This window comes from Aythya ferina, assembly GCF_964211825.1.
Source record: "Aythya ferina genome assembly, chromosome: 8".
Classification (NCBI taxonomy): Eukaryota; Metazoa; Chordata; class Aves; order Anseriformes; family Anatidae; genus Aythya; species Aythya ferina.
In genome coordinates this window covers 23,422,054-23,437,230 of record NC_140304.1, presented here as the reverse complement: position 1 = coordinate 23,437,230, position 15,177 = coordinate 23,422,054, and the positions used below count along the sequence as shown (strand labels likewise).

At 50.0% G+C, this 15,177-nt stretch overlaps 2 protein-coding genes across 3 annotated transcripts in view; one reads left to right on the top strand and one right to left on the bottom strand.

Moving 5' to 3' along the window:
* Positions 1–263: 263 nt before the first annotated feature.
* Positions 264–5,004, bottom strand: RPS8 (ribosomal protein S8). The gene is made up of 6 exons (XM_084527963.1): positions 4,863–5,004; positions 4,042–4,148; positions 3,566–3,665; positions 2,027–2,202; positions 1,079–1,208; positions 264–420 (listed from the first exon to the last, which is right to left on the bottom strand). The coding sequence occupies exons 1-6, from the start codon at positions 4,864–4,866 to the stop codon at positions 311–313; spliced, it is 627 nt and encodes a 208-aa protein (XP_084384089.1). The 5' UTR covers positions 4,867–5,004; the 3' UTR covers positions 264–310.
* Positions 5,005–7,053: 2,049 nt separating this feature from the next.
* The window catches only part of KIF2C (kinesin family member 2C), an 18,552-nt gene continuing 10,428 nt past the window's right edge, over positions 7,054–15,177 (top strand). The window contains exons 1-9 of one of the 2 annotated variants that reach the window (XM_084527956.1): positions 7,054–7,276; positions 7,366–7,460; positions 9,419–9,523; positions 9,758–9,806; positions 11,488–11,535; positions 12,482–12,598; positions 13,331–13,441; positions 13,838–13,938; positions 14,196–14,291. In XM_084527956.1, the coding sequence (XP_084384082.1) occupies positions 7,066–7,276; positions 7,366–7,460; positions 9,419–9,523; positions 9,758–9,806; positions 11,488–11,535; positions 12,482–12,598; positions 13,331–13,441; positions 13,838–13,938; positions 14,196–14,291 (933 nt within the window). In that variant the 5' untranslated portion in view covers positions 7,054–7,065. The remainder of the gene's footprint in view (positions 7,277–7,365; positions 7,461–9,418; positions 9,524–9,757; positions 9,807–11,487; positions 11,536–12,481; positions 12,599–13,330; positions 13,442–13,837; positions 13,939–14,195; positions 14,292–15,177) is intronic. The other variant, XM_084527957.1, reaches the window with a different exon arrangement.

The following is a 15,177-nucleotide window of genomic DNA, read 5'->3' as shown; positions in this document are numbered from 1 at the left end:
AGCCCGGCCCTTCTGCTAGAAGGGGTTTCTCTTGCACTGGGATGAGACCAGGGAGGCCAGGGGGAGGCCAGCCGGTCACTTTGCAGTGCAGCCACAGCCACAGCCAGCAGCTCCGGGACAAGGCAGGGAGCTCCGTCAGCCCAAAGGCACAAAAGTGGATTCCACCCAGTGGATTCCAGCAGCTCCTTCTTGCTTTCCCATTTTGGGGGTGCTACACAAGCCCCCTCTCCCCTGCAGGCACAAATAAGCACGCCACCCACTCATTTTGGTAGATGTTGTTTATTGGTTCTCTCAGCTGAACAGTTTGTTTTCATTTGCCTTTTCTGGCCTTGATCTTCCTCAAGTAGAACTCTAACTCCTTGCCTTCCAACACGTAGCCATCAGCTCGGCCACACTGTCCGGGTCTGGAGGCAATGCAAGCTGCAAGGAGAAGTCACTCGGTTACATTAAGTAATTTGTTACCCCAGTACGTGCACGTGGAAGGAGCACTGCCTGCAGTCTCTGCAGGAGCACAAAGGAGCAAGACTCCGTAGCAGACACCAGCGTCCGTGCTGGCCCGAGTTCCTCCCCCAGGAGACCTTGCCCTCCACCCTGCTCTGCTGGGCTGCACCCTTAATGAAGTCCTCTTCAGATCTCCAAACTGTCATCGCTCAAATTCAGTAGCAGAACTGGACAACGGTCTCATCACCAGAAGACTTCAGAACATTCAGCTACCCACAGCACAACTGGCAATACCGTGTGCACGGCTGGGCTTTCTGACACACAGCACACCCGCAGGTCTCCGCTCATTCACCAGTCTCATCGCTAGCTGAGACATGAAGCAACTCAAGCCTCAGAAACAGATCTCCTACTCCTGCCAGGCCCTGGCTATGCCCAGTGAAGGTAAAATAGGAGCTACCCTACACCCAGAAGGCACCCCTGCAAGTAGAACGGGGAAACGCCCCCGCTGCTTTCCCATCACAGTTTGCTTTATCACAGCTTGCAGGGAAATGGTCTCAAGAATTAAGGTACCTGCTCTGGAACCTGCTCACGCCCCGACTCCCTTACACCCACCCACACCACGGCCCCAGGGACCCACCGAGCAGCTTTCCCTGCTGGAACTGCTCCTCCAGGATACTCGCTATCTTGGCATTCTTCTTTCGCTCGTCGTATTTCTTCTGGATCTTCTTTGAGCGCTTCTTGTTCAGGATTTCCTCCTCTTCAGGAGTCTGAAACCAGACAGTAGGCAAAGGTAGCATTAAGCGAGGGAAAGGTTAAACACACAGCCACCTCCCGCAAGAGCAGGCCCCACTAGTATCAAAGAAAACCCAGCGCTGCGTTGTGCTTCCCAACTCACATCTTCCAGAGCTACAAACGCCTCCGCCTAACAGAACCGGGTGCTGCTTGTCACTCCTGAGGCCAACCAACCCAGCACTGCTGACTGCAGTCACCCGTGACAACGCAGCACGGCGCCCTCAGGGAATGCGCTCTAGACAGAAGCAGCTGCAAAGCTTTCCCTAATGAATTGCCCCTCCTCCAAAAAAAATTGAGTACTTGTTTCTTCTCCAGACAGGAGAGCGCTTGGGCGTGGCACAAGTCCTGGCAAACAGGTTAGGAGCTCTCCCCACGCTTCTGAACTTGACGGTGATCTGCTCACGAGCGCTTAATTTTGTAAGGCAAGGAGACAACCCCAAGCTGAACGCTGCACACAGGTGTTTAAATAGCTTAATCTGGGGTTTGGATCTTAAAATTAGAGGCGGCGAGTCTGGATGAAGATGCTTTAAGCAAAGTTTAGTCATCAATCCACGAGCTTCTAATCAGGGGACAGCGCTGTCCCAGCACCAGGGCCTGCCTGCAAAGCCTCCCTCAGCATCACAAAGTGTCATCGCCCTTCCTTCAGCAGCAGAACTGGACAGAAATATCATCATTAGAAGGCAGCCACGGGCAGGCCCTTGCGCAACGCCTCAGAGACAACCCCGTGCTCCCGACCAAAGCCAGACTCCTCCCGCAGGGCAGCCTCCCCTCTTCCAAGCAGCCCCCCACGTACCAGCTTGGCACCCTTCTTGCGTCCGAGGGGCAAGGCGTAGTGGGCTTCATACCACTGCCTGTACGGGGTGCTGTCGACGAGAACGATGCAGTTCTTCACCAGGGTCTTCGTCCGCACCAGCTCGTTGTTGGAAGCGTTGTAGACAACATCGATGATCCTGGTCTTGCGGGTGCAGCCTTTCAAAAAGAAGAGAATGAACTCAAAGCCCCGGGGATCAGACAACTGAGAACGCAGTCGGCGGCATCCCACACATACCCTAAAATCACCTCACTCGTCACCCGATCAGTCCTCCAGCTTCCCCGGCACTGACTTAAATTTAACTGCACGATGCAGCTAGCTCTCAGCAGTCCAACTTTCTGCTGCCAGGACAGAAGCCTGTACCTGGGGAAAGAGTCAACCTAGATGAAAAACTGCGGCCTCGCTGAAACTCATCCCTAAGACGACGGAATAATGCAGAAAACCACATTTCTGGGCCTGGGGATACCTCAGCAGATGCCAACTAACACCGTACCCAGGGCTCGATGCTGAACATAGCTCCTAGAATTACTGGAGTAAGCCTCGTTGAACAGGATTGCTCTGCAACACTTAGCAGAAACCATTTCCATAGGATGAGGGGCGATGAGCAAACAGAGAGGACACTGATGCTTTCACCCTTCATGGCCCACTTGAAACATTTGAAGCTATTAGATTTGAGCATTTAGCAGTTGCCAACCCTGCAGAGTCCTCACTGCACACAAAGGCCAGGTACAGGAGGGGTTTTATTCCCTTTACTTGTGTACCTCATGTTTGTTCTGCAACATGTGCTCAGTCCCTTCACTTTTCTGTTACTGCCTACAAATGACAGCGCTCTTCCAGCCAGGACAATGCTGTTGTCAGTGAGAAGGCGGCACGGGTCTTCTGCCTCACACCACACTGCTCGCTGAAACCTACTGTGATCTTACAGGGTAACAGTGACTGGGCCCGAGCTCAAGCTGAATGGTTTTTGTTTTGTAATTCCTAGAACAAAACCCACCTCGTTCAGTGGAATTACTGCAGGCTGCCCTCTCATTTCTGCACTGCCTGCTTTTGCTTAGCAAAGCAGGAGGAATTAAAAAGCACGTGCTCATGTAACATTGCCAGGGACCGCTCTTTGTCAGAATCCTCAGCCTTCTCTCTTGCACAGGACTACCTTTTAGCAGATGTTCATCAATAAACTGGGCAGCACACAAGCTGCATTTGTGAAGACCAGACCTGCAGATATTTTGCATTTTCGCCCCTCTGTAACCCCCAAAGCCCAGCAGGCAGGCAGCACGAGCGTGTCACTCAGTGTAACTATGACACTCCAATCACTGTGGACCCAGCAGACGTTTAAGTCTCCCAAGGCCACATAAGGTCAAAGTTATCATCACCACGCAGGCAGCCTCAGATCCACTTCTGCCAAGTTCAGAGTGCCCAAAATCAGCCTAGAAAGCCACGCATCACCCCTCTACTCTGTAGCTGTACCGGAGATCAACGCGTGTGGAAGGTTTTTTGAACACACCAGGGTTATAATGTACTTACATTCGGATCCCCAGGAGAAGTTGCCGACGTCCAGGCGAAGGGCACGGTATTTCTTGTTGCCACCACGAACCCTCACTGTGTGAATTCGGCGCGGACCAATCTACATCAGAAACAAACCCCAGTGAGGGTGGTGCTGGCGCGCTGCACGGCACGCACACAGGAGCCCAGCCAAACTCTGAACCGAAGGCAATGTGGTCAGTGTAACTATGACAAACCCCAGCATCGGCAGATACAGGAAGCGACCAAAACGGTCTGCTGCATCCACCTAAGGTGAGAATTTCATCACTCCAATTGCCTCTTATTGCAAAAACCTATCACTGCTTCCCACAGGCATAAATAAAAACACCATCTTTTATAAAAGCAGTGACAGATATATGATCTCTCGCAAAGAACAATGTATTTTTGAACCTCTAAGAGCACACAATCATCAAGCAAAATTAATAAAAATAACTATTTATCCTCCCCAACTCACCCACCTTAGTGTTGGCCGGCGGCCGCCCCAACTCATACTTCCTCTTCTTGTGGTAGGGCTTCCTCTTGCCCCCAGTCTTGCGACGCTTATGCCAGTTGTCCCGGGAGATACCTGAATGGAGAGCAGCGCGGTCAGAAGATGGCATGGATTCCACCCAGCCATGGCTGGGGGAGGGTCTGAGTCCTCAGCTCTCCAAGGTTGGTATCCGCACAGAGCACTCAGCCTTATGCAGCAGTTAGAGATGCTTCATCATTGAAACTCAGAGCCACCTCGACACGTTCTCCCCCAGCACATCTGCAGAATCCTCCCTCCCCCCAGCAGCACTGCAGGGACCACCCCAGCCCTCTGCGGGAAGCAACCTCGTGAATTAATTCGCAGGACCCCGTGGGCAGGGCCCACCTCACGCCGCTAAGCCCCCCGTGACACGTACCTCATGCTAAGATCTTGCAGGCTCTCCCTGGGAAGCGATCCCCACCGCACCTGACTGACAGACCCTATGGAGTTCACCCCCACTCAACCCCCTTTTCCACAACTGACCCCCAAAAGTCGCTGCCTGCCGGTTACCGCCCCTTCCCCACCACCCCCTCACCCACAGGGCCCCCTCCACCAGCCGCCCCCCCCCTTCCCCGCCGCCATGTTGGGCCCGGCCTCCCTCCCCTCCTCCCCCCGCCATCCCCTCAGCGCCACCGCGGCCGCCCCCGATGGCGGTCAGCGGGGCTCGGCGGCACCCCCGGCTGTCCCCCGGCACGGATGGCGGCGGGCGGCGGCAGCGCGGCGGGCGGATGGCGGCGGATGGCGGCCGGGCCCGGCGGCGGCGCCACTCACCCATGGTGCGGCCCCGGCGCAAAGAGGCGGCGCAGAGGCTCACGGGACGGTTTGGCGCGGCGAGCTCTCGCGAGAGGAGGTGACGTCATCGCGCCGCGGCCGGGCGGCGTTGCTAGGCGACGAGACGGCTGGGATGGAAGAGGGCAGGGGGTGATTTGCATACCCGTGGTGCACCGCGCGGCGCTGCACGGTTTTGCGGGATTTCGTCCCGTTTTCGACGATATTTGGGGCTGTTTGGGGCCGAGAGTGGGGATATAAGATGGAGAAAAGACGGGGAGAGCGAGATCGGGGAGGGGGTGAGAGACACCGGAGTCGCCGTGAGCTCGAGGGAGGAGAGCGGTGATGGGGTTGGGCCGGGTGGGAAAGGGCGTTATACTCTGGTTTCTCTTCAGATCGTATAAATCTTTCGCCTTTTACTAAAGATTTCCGTGGAGAGGAACAAGCACGAGTGTCGTGGAATTTTTTGAGGCTCTGCTTCGGCAGAGCTACCCATACTTGGTCAAAAATAGAACGAAGCGGGTGTGCTTTACCCAGTGTATTGACTCGTATTCTAATATGTTGGTTGAATATGAGCCAGCAGTGTGCTCGGGTGGCCATGAAGGCCAACAGCATCCTGGCTCACATAAGAAGCAGCGTGGCCGGCAGGGCTAGGGAGGTGATCGTCCCCCTGTACTCAGCTCTGGTGAGGCCGCACCTCGAGTACTGTGTTCAGTTTTGGGCCCCTCGCTACAAGAAGGACATGGAGGTGCTTGAGCGGGTGCAGAGAAGGGCGACGAAGCTGGTGAGGGGCCTGGAGAACAAGTCCTACGAGGAGCGGCTGAGGGAGCTGGGCTTGTTCAGCCTGGAGAAGAGGAGGCTCAGGGGCGACCTTATCGCTCTTTTTAGGTACCTCAAGGGAGGCTGTAGTGAGGTGGGGGTTGGCCTGTTCTCCCACGTGCCTGGTGACAGGACGAGGGGGAATGGGCTGAAGTTGTGCCAGGGGAGTTTTAGGTTAGATGTTAGGAAGAACTTCTTCACTGAAAGGGTTGTGAGGCATTGGAACAGGCTGCCCAGGGAAGTGGTGGAGTCACCATCCCTGGAAGTCTTCAAAAGACGTTTAGATGTAGAGCTTAGGGATATGGTTTAGTGGGGACTGCTAGCGTTAGGTCAGAGGTTGGACTCGATGACCTTGAGGTCTCTTCCAACCTAGAAATTCTGTGATTCTGTGATTTAATTACCCTGCCCCAAGCCCGTATCGCTGCATGGTGTTGTTGCCCCCAAGCGCAGCACCCAGCGCTGAGCCTTGTCAAGCCCCACCCCATTGGCCCGCCCTGCCCAGGTCCCTCTGCACGACATCCTCGCCACCCAACACTTCCCTCCCGGGGCCGTTCTGCCCTGCAGCAGATGGACACCTCCATGAGAAACAACGTGGTTTTGCAATAGAGGGTGGTTTTGCAGTGGGAAGTTTCCCTAACCTTGCATGTTCAAAATTCACGGTACAGCATGGCAGTGGGGAGTATGTTAAGCAGCTAAGGGGGAGGTCCCGCTGTCCGAAATAGGGCGGATGGATAAGGAAAACAGGACAAGCAGTGTGAAATCAGTAAAAACAAAAATCAGGGGCCCTCTACTCCCAGCCCCTGCCCCAGCCCTCAGCACAGGCACGGGCGGTACCCAGCACTGCAGGCCCCGCCCCCAGCCCTTGCTCATTTGCATACCCATGGTGCACCGCGCGGCGCCGCCCGCCCCGTCCCGCTCCGGTGCCGTTTCCGCCGCTCCCCGGGGCCGCTCGGGGCCGGGACCGGGGCTGAGGGGCGGGGAGGAGCTGGGGGGAAGCAAGGCCGGGGGGAGGCGGGGCGGGGTGGGGTCGCCGTGAGCTGGGGGGCGGCGGGCGGCGCTGGGGCCGGGCCGGGTGGAGCAGGGCGTTATACTCTGGTTTCTCTTCAGATCGTATAAATCTTTCGCCTTTTACTAAAGATTTCCGTGGAGAGGAACAAGCACGAGTGTCGTGGAATTTTTTGAGGCTCTGCTTCGGCAGAGCTACCCATACCTGGTCAAAAATAGAACGAAAACCCGCTTTTTAACCCCAATGTTCTCTTATTTCTTTCCACTACCCTTTAAGCGTCCAGCTCTCCCTCACGCTATCTCAGCTCTTGCCTCAGCGCCCTAGCGGCCTCACCGCGCATGCGCACAGCGCCTCCATGCCCCCCACCGAACTACACTTCCCATGATGCCCTGCCCCGCGCGGGGCACGCCGGGAGCTGTAGTCCCGCGGCACTCCGCCTCCCGGGAGGCCCCGCGGCACGCCGGGCGCGCGGCGTTTAAATCGTTGTCGGTTGGGCGGGCCCGGCCTGGCGCTGCCCCCGCCGCCGCCATGGACCCCCGGCTGTACCAGCGCGTCTGCCCCGGCCGCGTCCTCAACATCCAGCGCAGCAACGGTGCGAGGGGGCTCGGCGGGGCGTGGGGGGCACCGGGAACGGGTTGGGGGGGTGCCCGGGGGTCCCCGGCTCACGGAGCTGCCTTGCAGGCCTGATCCACAAGGCGACGGTGCGGACGGTGAACGCGGAGAGGTCCCTGGTGGCCGTGGAGTGGTCCGAGGGCGGCGCCGTCAAGGGCAAGGAGGTGAGGCTGTGTGGGGTTTTTCCTCAAAAAACCTCGAAAACGGTCCCGTCTGTGCCTCAGCCGGCTCCTGCCGTGCTGGGTCTGCCCTCAGGTGGATCAATGCTTCGTCCAGGCTGGCACAGATAACCCCGCTGTGCTGATCGCAGGGGTTATCTGTAAATAAACGTCCCCAGGTAAGGCGTGGGGGGGTTGTGACTGCACCTGAGCGGTGCCAAGAGGGCTCCTGGCCCTACAGCCACCAGGTAGGATGCAGTGTGTGCGTCTGTGCCCCTGCTGGGTGGCTTCCTGTGCTCCCACAGCCCCAGCTCTGCTGTTATCTGCTGCCTTCTGGTGCCTCTGGCAATGCCCTTCCAGCTTTCCTTAGGACTTTGTAGCTGTGCAATAAATGCAGTGCTGTTTGATACATTAAGGTGTATTGCTTATAGGCTGGTGTTATAACGCCAGCCCTGGTGGACCCAGAGGGATTTGTAACACCCAGGATACAGCCCTCAAAGTCTGAACTGTGACGCAGCTTCATCCCCCTTTCTCTGGGGCACAGCGTGCTGAGAGGCCTCCAGCTGTGTTTTTAATGCTCTGCTCTCTGATTCCTCTGTGCCTTACTTTCCAGGGAACCTTATCTCCTCCTTACAGCTGCTGAGTTTTCTTTCTCTGCAACGAGAACCTTGCACAGAGAAACGTCTCAGAACAGACAGGGAGCAAACCACGGTTTTGGGCTAGAGTCCAAGTGACAACGGCGCTGCTGGATTTGAATCACTCCTGGCCAGTGCCAGTCTGAAACGTCCCAGTTAGTGTAGAGAAAAGGCCGTGGGGCCCTGCTGGTGGAACCGCCGTGTTTCCCTGGGGGGATTGAGGTTGTAGCTGAAAGCCTGGCACTTAAATTCTCCTTTGGTGAATGAGCAAACACGCTGTTCTTGGCAGTTTCTCTGGGAACTTAGGTGCTGCAGGGTCTCTGAAGAGGCTGTTCAAAAAGCAGCATTTCTTACATGCTGCTAGTGTGTACGATACCATCCACATACACTTGCTTCTGAGGGAATTAGTTTTTCTGATTAGATGCATACAGATTTTATGTAAATCAAATTTTGAAGTTTTTTTCTCCTATGCTAGAAAGTGGTATCTCCATAGGATCACACGAGTGTTTTTACTCTTTTTATATGGACCCTTATTTCATCAAAGTAAATTAAGATTTAACTGAGAGCTGGATAACTTCCTCAAGTGGTGCTTGTGTTATTGCTTTGACATTAGGTGAGTTTCAGTGCAAGCTGCTGTGGCACCGGAGTTATTTTTGTGTACACGTGCTTTCAAGCTCTTCTGCAGGGTTAGGTTTGGAAAAACTGAAACGAGCGAGGCGGTGCCTTTTGTGCTCGTGCCTGCCCTTGGCTGCCTGCCCCATGGTCGCTGCCCTGCGTCTGGGCGCTGCGGAATGCTGCGGAGGCAGGATTATGACTTCACTGGAAGGTCAGGCAGGAGGTGGCAGCTGGTCCTAGGTAAAATCACTTGCAATTGCCAGAGAAAATGCAGGTGAACTGACTTTTGGATTAGATGCTGAATCCCTTGTTTCCCGAGGTCTAAGTAGCTCTCTGAAGTTTATTTCAGTAAGCGCAGTCACGCAGTAAACTCTTAATGCTCTCCTAGCACAGAAGTCACGGAGATTTACTAAGATTAGCTGTAAGAGATTAAAGCAGTTGATGCCAAATGTGCTTTGCCTATCTCCTCAGACGTGTTCTATGGCACCTGCAGAGCTGCGTGGTGTTTGGCAGATGAGGGTAAATGGCATAACTTGCACGTTATGAGACTCTTCAAATGGAGTATGAACTATTGCCTAGCACCTTGAAGCTAGAAGGCTTCTTTAACTTAACATTTGGCAGGCAGTCAGTCAGGTTTGTTTGCCTGTACTGAAAAGCAACATGTAAAAAAATGCTGTAGGTGGTAGCAGCAATATTTTACCTTTGCTCTTGCAGATTGATATTGATGATGTGATAACAATAAATCCTGAGTTAACAGAGGAACTACGTGCTGCAGATGTGAAAGAGAACCTTCCTTTGCAAGAGAATGTGACTGTACAGGTAAGCATTTTAGTCTCTCCGAAGGTGCTAACATGTCAGCAGCAGCATGCTTTAGACCAGATCTGTTTATAAACGATACTGGCAGCCTTACAAGTCAGAGACCTCATGCTTTGCGTTCTGTCTCACCGTTAGGCTTTGGTCAGAAATTCTTGTTGTATTAATGTTGTTTTGTGTAGTGCTGTGCTAGGTATTCATGGCTTACTGTGATGACTAACGGCACTCATTGTTTTCCAGAAACAGAAGCGTAGAACAACCCTTTCAAAAATTCCTGCTCCGCGGGAAGGTGAGAAAATATTTCTTTTCCTCTTCAAAACAGTGCTGATCCTCCATTGTAGCCATATTATTCCAGTTTAGTGCCTCATAACGCTGCTTGCTCAGGCAATGCTAGTAAGAGCATACCCCTTCATATCAACACTTTGGACTCCTGAGTGCAGAACTTCTGCCAGCAAATTGCCCTCCTGTTCCTGTGAGCTCAGGTTTGTTGACACGTTGCCCTTTTCTTCAGTATTGCTGTAGTTATTCCTTGACGCTGCTTTAAATGTCACTAGGAAGTTCCTGCTGCAGTGAGGTTTAAAGTTTTGTATGGGATTTTGCAAATGCCACAAAAAAACAAAAGGTAAGTGACAGTTATTAAGACAAAAAGGTGTCAAAATGAGAATGGAAAGGGCAAGGAAGAAATAGTGTCAAATGGATGTCTCCTCTTCAAATAGTCCCTCTAGACAATAACTTGAGCTTTATTCCTGGAGACATTTCAGACTAGGCAGCCAAAATGCTAGCTGGTGTGCCACAGCTCAGTGACTTAGTGTCAGTACAGTGTTTTGAGCACAGCCAGAAGAGGAGACAGGTGTGGAAGTGTGGGATTGCTAAGGAATTGTTTTTTTTTGAGGTGCTGGGAATTGGGAAACTCCCATATTTTCTTACTTTATCTCTTTAGTTGACTCTTGTTTTTGAGTTGACAGCATTAAAGGTCTATTTGTAATGTACTTGAGTGATGCTGAGGTCAAAGGGTTGCAGATTTATTAACTCTTAATGTACATAGCTGCCCTTTTACGTGAGCTGTGAATGGCTGCATTTGTCTGGCCTTTTTTGTTGTACGTGATGCAAGACAGGGAAACTGGAATCAAAAGACAACAGTACAAATCCCCTTGTATCTGAGAGGCAGGAACAGTCTGAGAAGCTTAATGTGTCAAAAGTTTTTCTGATCATCTTCAAATGCAGAGAACTCTCCACAGATTTTGTGAATCAGCAAGAAAAATGATGTGGTAAAGTGCTGATTGTCTCTAGACAGACCTGATTAATGGAGCTGGATAGCCAGATGGAAGAATAAAGGTGTTTTAATCCAGTCAGTGGCTGATGGAGAAATGTCCTCGCAGAGGCTGCTGCTTCCCTTAAGTACGGAGTCTAATGGCAAATCTGACATGCCTGTTGCCTTTGCTACTAGCAGAGTCTTGTCCCTGAAGACTTGCTCACAGTACAAGAGGGAAGCAGTGACTTCAGTATTCATCAGATAATACCTATTATTGCAGTTAGTCCTTGACACTCACGGGCTATGCGTGTCCTGTAGCAAACTCTGTGCTGCACCAATCAAAAAGGTAATGTTGGCTTCAGGTTTCAGTTTTTAGGCAAAGCAAATTAAAGAAGATCAGGAGGTGTTTGTCTCCATCTCTCAGGGAAGTAAAAAAAGCAAAAGCAGTGCTTTCAGAATGAATTCAGAAACAGATACTAAGTTCTCTGAAGCAGTAAGAGCTTTAGAGGTTTTTGTATATTCTTGTGCACAAGAACAATCTGAATCAAACCCCTTTAGATGCAGCAAATCCTGCAGCTAATATTCTTGTCTAGGACCACTATTGTTTGCAGAAAGTGCTGTTGAGTTTATGATGAGATCAGGTGTCTGGGCATGTGTGGCAAAAGGAATGAAATACCATGTCTGTGTATAATGAAATGGATTCTTTTTGTTCCTAAAGTTGCGACAATGGCACCTAAAGTCTCTGCACCTGAGCAGAAGAATCCAGGTAAAAAGTTAACACATGAGCACTGAATTTTGTGGGCGCAGTTGTAAGGAATTTGATCCAGAATTGAAATTCACCCTTGATGTGAAACAAACCTGATTTCCTTTCAAATCAGAGTGATTAATTCTGGATAAATTCTTGTGATTGCTGGAGGTGGAGGTGAGAGTAGCTCTAGCTTTCATACCACACTTCTATCTTTTCGTATCAGATTTGCTTTCTTTACAAATCTGTTGAGGTGTATGTTCCTGTCACCTGTTAAGCTTCCTGGGTGAGTGATTTGTCTCAGTGAAAGAACTGTAACTAGGTATGAGGCAATGGAGACTGCCTACAGAAAGGCCCTTTTTGAAGGTTTGCTATAGATAGTCTGTCTTGTAGCTGAATTTAGTGTCATCAAACTGCTGCTCTGCTACACACACCATCTGTGTTTGGATCTTGTAATGGTGGGCATGATCCGGCTCGTGACCAGTTTTCCCTTTGGATGTGGAAGGCGAAAGAAATTTTTTTTATCCTGACTTTTCCTTAGAGCTTCCCTAGATAACCCACTCTGTAGTCTGTATAGCAAAATTAGCCTTGCTTTTCATACTGTCACCATCACAATTAATTCGTAGCCCTGTGAGTGTGAAACTTCAGAGGATTTCTCAGTCCCCTGAGTTGTAACTGCCTCCTTCCTAGGTATCAAGGTTCCAGAACTGCCATATTAGTGAATCCTTAGTGGTATCTGGAAAGAAATTCATTGAAACTGCAAATCTGGAATGAACTGTGTGCTTTTCTGTAGTGGTCACTTCTCACCCACCTACCTTTCCAGTAGTGCTTTATCCTAGGCTTTGGTAATGCACCAGAGGTCTGAAAATGGTTCTTTTAAGTACAACCTGCACTTCTTGGAGTAAGTGATTACTTACAAATGTCGGAGTGTCTGCATGATGCTGAACTTGAATTCGTTTTTCCAAAGCTATGCGTGGCCGCTCCAGGATGTCTGTCATCACGGAACCTCAGTGCAGCCTCCAGGAAAATGAGATGGTGGATCCCTCCACTTCTACACAAACAAGAAACAATTTGTCAGTTCCTGGTGAGTGGAAAAAGAGCCCAGAGAATTCTTAGTAAGAAGCAACATGCTTTGTATGTATTTAATTAGGTAAACTGCAAATCTAGGGGGAGGAGCAACCCCTACCCCTTCATATATTAAATGAGAGAGGGGGAGTTCGGCCACAATGTAAACATCCAGGGCTTCTGCCTGAAGGGGTTCTCAAAGGACTCTGAAAACTATGTTGTTGAAGGATGGTGTACTTTATTAACGAGAGCTGCAGCTGTGCTTGTGGTGCATGTGGTATCTGCATACCAGCATAAAGTGGCATTTACAGGGCTAGAGTGGGAAGCCAAGTGCCTTAATAGTGCTGACAACAGGCTCCAACTACACTGGTTGTAGTTCTACCTATACCAGTTGAGTAAAGTAAGGACTTTAGCCTGCCTGAATAATGAATCTGTAGTTATTTATCTTTACCAGACCTACCCCATGAATAGCTGTGGGCATTCCTTGCGTATTAAGTTTTGCAAAGGCATTCAAATAAGAGGTTTGATATTAACTTCTTGCCTGGTTGGTGTGGCATCGATTTGTAGCTTTGAATAAAGTTTGTGATCAGTGAAGAATTTAAAAAATTCGCACATATATTTTAGCAAGTTCTCCTTCCTGATCCAGAATTGGAGTTGAGGAATAGCTGTGGTCTGTGAGGATTTGCAAATTACGAAATGTTCTTGATCTTTGGGTTCCAGTTATTGTCTTTGGTGTGGCTTCTTTCCGCAGGTGGCCGTACCAAGACTAGCAGGCTGAGCTATGCTCCAGAACCCACACTGACAAACGGAAATTCAGAGGATCATCTGCTTTCTGCTAGAATGAACCCTCCAGTGAGCCCAGGTACCTGGCAGCAGTGGGTAAGAACTGGCTCACCAGTCAGAAGTGCATCACTGCGACTGCTGCTTTGTGTAGTCCTAGACGAATGCTTTGAAAGGGTGGCTTAAGAAACTCAGTTCTGCTGCCTAAGTATTTTTATTATAAATATATCATTCTGTTATAGTGGTTGTCTCCTCAGAAATGCTGCCCTTAGAGTGATGGTGTGACATGCTAACCAGCTTCTGGTAGGTAGATCAGCTTTGGGAAAGAAGCCCTGAAAAATCAACGACCATTCTTCTGAAGATGACTATTTCCTATACAACTTAGGCTAGTCTGTCAGTAACCTTGACACTTTTGTAAAACATCATGCTTAAAACAAGGTGAAAACTTAATCCAAGGAAGTGTTTTCATTTTATCTAGTTCGGAGAAGATCTAACATTGTGAAAGAGATGGAGAAAATGAAAAACAAGAGAGAAGAAAAGAGAGCTCAAATCAGTGAAATCAGGACAAAACGTGCACAGGTAGAGTACTCTATGCCAATAAGAGAAAATTCTATAAGGTAATGCAACCTGGTAGTTAAAACCAAAATGTATTTTGGACAGACCTTGTTCTTTGTTCTTCAATTTGTGCCAAAAGATCGATTGATTCTAGTTTCAGAATGTTCTGAATCTTGTGGTCTTCAAGTGAATACTTCTCTAACTCTTGGTTGTGTTTGGTGTTCTCTGGGGCTTTTTTTCTGCTACAGGTTAATTACCTTCATGTCTGTTTTCTCATGCAGGAATTTGACAGCAGTTGTCCAAACTCAGAGTTTGCACGGATGATCAAGGAATTCAGAGCAACTTTAGACTGCCAGCCACTATCTATAACTGACCCAGTACGTAAATACTGAGGCTGCAGAGTGCAGCACACAGACACTTCGACTTCTTTATTTTGTACTGATGGTTTTAGCAGATGAGCAAATTAGTGCATCACAGCTCTTGGGAAATCCTCTGAGCATATTGTGATCCTGAGGGCACCCAGTGGTAAATGCAAGGTCACTTACCTCTCCTATTTAGGGCTAAGCTGCCTCGCATTGCTTTGTGTATGGCACTAGTGAAGAGTTTACACTTTGAAAATGATCATGCAATGCTTTGTGTGTAACATTAGTAGTTCTCAGAGCTTGTAAAGGGCAGAGCCTATTACATAGCAGTTTGGTTTGTAGGTATAGGTATAAGTAAGTTAAACCAGACTAGTTGCCCTATGTGTTAGATATCTAAGTTGTATATTGAGTAATTTTAGAGTAGGTCAAAAAGTGAAAGAGCAAAAGTAGAGGTCAAACTACAAAAAGCAGGTTCACCTCAGCAGTTACGGAGGTGGCATTGGTTAATTCCTGAGAACAAGTAGTCTTTGTCTAGCAAAAGCCTTGCTATAGTCAGTGGAAAAAATGACAGCATTTAAGTTCAAGCATGAGTAGGTGCTGGCTAGCATAGAACACGAGGTAGTTTGTGTACTTGCATCTGACAGAGCTGAGAACCAGCTGCTTGTGTAGAGGTCCCTGCATGACAGGGCTGAGCTTGTCATCTCCTACCTCCTGCTTCATCCAATGGAACGGGCACTTTTCAAACCCAACTGATGTGCAGCTGTGCTGCACAAATAGCTAAACTTACTGCATCAGTGAAGAACTTCAGGTCAAAAAACCCTCTAGAGGTAAATTAAAATGATAATTTACCTGGATTTGACTCTAGTTGCAATAGTAACGTCACAGATTTTGCTGGACAGCT